Source organism: Galeopterus variegatus, unplaced genomic scaffold, assembly GCF_000696425.1.
Source record: "Galeopterus variegatus unplaced genomic scaffold, G_variegatus-3.0.2 Scaffold1180, whole genome shotgun sequence".
Taxonomy (NCBI): domain Eukaryota; kingdom Metazoa; phylum Chordata; class Mammalia; order Dermoptera; family Cynocephalidae; genus Galeopterus; species Galeopterus variegatus.
The window spans coordinates 246638-251491 of NW_007727291.1; the positions used below are offsets into that span (position 1 = coordinate 246638).

At 45.8% G+C, this 4854-nt stretch overlaps 1 protein-coding gene across 1 annotated transcript in view; it reads right to left on the minus strand.

Annotated features, from left to right (window-relative positions):
* Positions 1 to 4852, minus strand: part of LOC103592617 (fms-related tyrosine kinase 3 ligand-like) — a gene marked incomplete at its 5' end in the record, with an annotated part of 11092 nt that extends 6240 nt beyond the window's left edge. The window contains 5 exons of the mRNA XM_008575426.1: positions 3153 to 3291; positions 3791 to 3934; positions 4107 to 4160; positions 4325 to 4444; positions 4829 to 4852. Of these exons, the coding sequence (XP_008573648.1) occupies positions 3153 to 3291; positions 3791 to 3934; positions 4107 to 4160; positions 4325 to 4444; positions 4829 to 4852 (481 nt within the window). The remainder of the gene's footprint in view (positions 1 to 3152; positions 3292 to 3790; positions 3935 to 4106; positions 4161 to 4324; positions 4445 to 4828) is intronic.
* Between the last annotated feature and the right edge of the window lie 2 nt (positions 4853 to 4854).

Genomic DNA, 4854 nt, shown 5'->3' on the forward strand with positions numbered 1-4854 from the left:
GCGACACTGAGGGTTGCGATCCGTTGCCGGCCACGAAAAAAGACAAAAAGGGGAAAAAAAAAAAAAAAAAAGGACAAAAAAAAAAAAATGTAGCGGAACTCATGAAACTGAAAGATTCACTCAACAAAATAAAAAACACAACAGATAGTTTAAGCAGCAGGCTAGAACAAGCAGAAGAAAGAATTTCTGATCTTGAAGACAGTGTTTTCAAAATAACCCAGGAAGACAAAAAAAAGGAAAGAAGAGTTTAAAAAAATGAAGAAAATCTAAGAGAGCCAGCAGACAACCTTAAGCCCACAAACATTTGAATCATGGGGGTTTCAGCAGGGGAGGAGAAAGGAAAAGGCATGGAAAACCTATTCAACAAAATAATAACAGAAAACTTCTCAGGTATGGGGAGAAACACGAACTTTCAGATCCAGAAGGCTCAAAGATCCCCAGATTCAACCCAAAAAGATCCTCTCCAAGACACAGTATAGTCAAACTGGCAAAGCTCAAAGACAAAGAAAGAATCTTGAAAGAAGCAAAAGAAAAGTGTCAAGTCACCTGTAAGGGAGCGTGTCTTCTCAACAGAAACTCTACAGGCCAGAAGAAAATGGGATAATGTATTAAAAATACTAAAAGAAAAAAACTGCCAGCCAAGAATACTAAACCCAGCAAGGCTAGCCTTCAGAAATGAGGGAAAAGTAGTGCATTTTCCAGAAAAACAAAAACTGCAGAAGTTCGCCAACACATAACCAGTCCTGCAAGAAATCCTAGAAGAAGTCCTACATGTGGAATCCAAAAAACAATAACCACTACCATGAATACACAAGAAAGAACAAAACCCACTGGTAGAACAAAAATGTTAACGAGAAAGAGAAAGAAACCTAATCTCACCACCACAAAAAACCATAATGACAATGAAATAATGCCCCTGTTTTATTTCTGATTTTAGTAATTTTGGTCTTCTCTCTTTTTTTCTTGGTCAGTCTAAATAAAGGTCTGCAAATTTTGTTGATCTTTTTAAAGAATCGACTTTTCGTTATGTTGAGTATTGTTTTTTTTTATTTCCTATTCATATATTTCTGTTGTAATTTTTGTTATTTCTACTTATATTTACTTTTGGCTTAGTTTGTTCTTCTTTTTCTATTTTTTTTTTTTTTTTAAAGATGACCGGTAAGGGGATCTCAACCCTTGGCTTGGTGTTGTCAGCACCACGCTCAGCCAGTGAGCCAACCGGCCATCCCCATATGGGATCCGAACCCGCGGCCTTGGTGTTATCAGCACCGCACTCTACCGAGTGAGCCACGGGCCGGCCCTTCTTTTTCTATTTCTTTAAGGAAGAAGTTTACATTGCTGAGTTGAGATTTTTCTTATTTTTTAATATAGGTTTTTTATTTTTTTTAAAAGATGACCGGTAAGGGGATCTCAACCCTTGGCTTGGTGTTGTCAGCACCACGCTCACCCAGTGAGCTAACCGGCCATCCCCATATGAGATCTGAACCCAGGGCCTTGGTGTTATCAGCACCGCACTCTCCCGAGTGAGCCACAGGCCGGCCCCTTAATATAGGTTTTACAAGTATAAATTTTCCTCTAAGCACTGTATGAACCCTGCATCCTATAAGTTTTGATATGTTGTGCTTTGGTTTTTATCTCAAAGTTCTCTCTAATTTCCCTGTGATTTTTCTTTTTACTCATTGTTTAGGAGAGTTGTTTAATTTCCACACATTTGTGAATATTCTAAGTTTCCTTATGTTATTGTGGTCAGAGGACAAATTTTCTATGATCTTAGTCTTTTAAAATGCACCGACTTATTTTGTGGCCAAAAAAATATTAAATTATATAAACTTGCAATTAAAGAATTTATATTAAAAGGCCGGCCCGTGGCTCACTTGGGAGAGGGCGGTGCTGATAACACCAAGGCCAAGGGTTCGGATCCCACATAGGGATGGCCGGTTAGCTCACTGGGTGAGCGTGGTGCTGACAACACCAAGCCAAGGGTTGAGATCCCCTTACCGGTCATCTTTTTAAAAAAAAATAAATAAATAAATAAAAAAAATAAATAAAATGCACCGACTTATTTTGTGGCCAAAAAAATATTAAATTATATAAACTTGCAATTAAAGAATTTATATTAAGGGCCGGCCCTGTGGCTCACTCGGGAGAGTGCAGTGCTGATAACACCAAGGCCAAGGGTTCGGATCCCACATAGGGATGGTATTAAAAGGCCGGCCCGTGGCTCACTTGGGAGAGTGCGGTGCTGATAACACCAAGGCCACGGGGTCGGAGTTATATTAAAAACAACAATAAAAAATAAAGAATAGAAAATAAATGTAGGAAAGAAAAAAATTATATATTGAGGTCCTAACCCCTAGAACCTCAGAATGTGACCTGATTTAGAGATAGGGCCTTTAAAATGACATCATGAGGGAGGGCCTGGATCCAATATGACTGGTGTCCTTATAAAAAGGGGCAATTTGGATACAGACATGTGCACAAAGGGAGAACATCATATGAACATGAAGATGGAACAGATCCTTCCCTCACAGCCCACCTCCCCCACCTCTGCCCATATCTTGATCTTGGACTTCTGGCCTCCAGAACTGTGAGACAATCAATTTCTGTTGTTTAAATCACACAGTTTGTGGTACTTTGTTCCAGGAGTCCTAGCCAACTAATATGCACACACATATGTGCATCATAATTGGTAAAATCTAAGTAAGTTCTAAGGGTTGGACCAATGTCAATTTCCTGGTTTTGATTTTGTACCATAGTTATTAACAAGCAAAATATAACATTGGGGAGACTGGGTGAAGGGTACAAGGGACTTCCCCGTCCATTTCTTTGCACTTTCCTATGAATCTATCATTATTCCCAAAGAAAAAAGTTTAAAAAAGAAAACAACCATTAACTTGCTAAAAAATAACAAACATTAAAAGTCCTGGGGAAAAAAATCTTTTTCTTTCTTTTTTTGTGTCTGGCCAGAATGGGAATCTGAACCTGTGATCGTGGGGTTATGTCTGCGCTCTAACCACCTGAGCTAACTGGCTAGCCCCCACAGCCAATGGGAGCAGGGTGGGCTCTGAAACACACTGAGAAGAGAGGTGAGGGACTGTGAGGATGGGAGAGGACCAGGTAGGGTGGTGGGTTGAGGGACTAGGAGACTTTACCGGGCTGACACTGCAGCTCCAGGCACCGAGAGAAATTTCGGTGGGTGATCCAGGGCTTCAGAGTCATCAGCTGCTTGGAGGTGTCCTGCAGGAGGTGGGAGATGTTGGTCTGGACGAAGCGAAGACAGCTGGGGAGGGGCTGGGGGCAGGGGAGGGAGATGTCACCACCACATTACCCTCCAGCATATCCTCAGGCCAAGACCCTTCCCTGCTGCCAACGCCCAGCTGGAGGGCCTAGTGAGGCCTGGGTCTCAGAGATAGTTTAGACCCCACTGCCTCCCATTGCTAGGGGGAAGCTTCCTTAGCAACGTCCAGGGACAGGACCTGGTGAGCCTGGGTCTCAGAGAGAGTTTAGACCCTTAATGCCCATGGTTGCTAGGGGGAAGCGTCCTTAGCAATGCCCAGCAATAGACCCTAAGAAATCTGGGCCCCAGAACTGGGTTCAGACTCTTTACCATCCTCCAGTGCCTAGAGATGTGTTATTCCTCAGCAACAGAGCCCCTGGGGGATTGGGGTTCTAGCTCTACCTGGGTTGCTATGATCAGAAGAAATGTCCAGAAGGGCTTAGCAGAGCTTTACTTCCAATCCCTAGGAAGACATCTCACTCCCCTCACTTGTCCCCCAAGTTCAAAGCTGACCTGAAAGGCACATGTGGTGACAAAGTGTATCTCAGTGTTGACAGCCTCCAGCAGGACTTGCATCTGGGACCCAGCCACAGACTTGAGCTGTTCCATCCAGCGCTGGGCCAGGACCAGCCGCCAGAGGGCCCCGCAGAGCTCCTCCTGGGGAGAGACATCCCACCTGTGGGCCTGAGGGAGGAGGGGCTGGGGGCCTGGACTGCTGGGTCTAGGGAGGAGGGACCCAGTTGGCCAACTAGACTGGTCCCCGAAGGGTGGTGCATCTTGAGTCTGTGGTTCCTACCTCCATCCCAGGCCCCTCCTTTCTGTGACTCACCTCCTGCAGATTGGAGGCCACGGTGACAGGGTAATCTTGAAGCAGGTAGTCAGACTGTGGGAGAAAACAGGGTCAGGTCTGGCTAGAAATGGGGGGAAACAGAACTATGGCGACTCAGAGATGGAGGGAGAGACCCAGAGAAGGGAAACTCAGACCCAGCCACAGAACTTTGGCCTCAAAAAGGAACTGCAGGAGAGGTCCGAGGCAGGGACACTCACCAGCTTGCGGATGGTGACAGCAAAGTTGGAGGTGATGGGGCTGTGCTCAAAGTTGCAGTTCTGGGTCCCTCGAAGGCCGGGGCTCAGAAGCAGCAGCAGCAGCAGCAACAGCAAGGAGGTCTGTGGGGGTGGGTGAGTGGGTCTCTGGGACAGCCCTCTGCCAGCTTCATGAACAGCCCCTCCTCTGGGCTTCCCACCTCCACCTATCTCCCCTCCTCATTCTTTTCCAGGTATCATTCCATCTCTTTCAGTTCTTCGCCCCTCGTCCATTCTGGTTCCCGTGTCCCCATCGCTGCCCCTCTTTCCCTATTCTCTCTGCCTCTTGTCCAGCACTCTCCATTTTCCATCCTCCTCTGCCACATCTCTCTGTCCTTGGCCAGTCTCTCTCGAACCACTTCAACACTCCCTCATTTCTGCTTACTTCTGCCCAGGTTCTTCTCAGCTCTGCCCCATCTTGACATTGTGCTCCTCTTTCTCCCCACCTTGTCCCCCAGGTATACGCACAGTTGGGCTCCAGGCTGGCGCCAGCA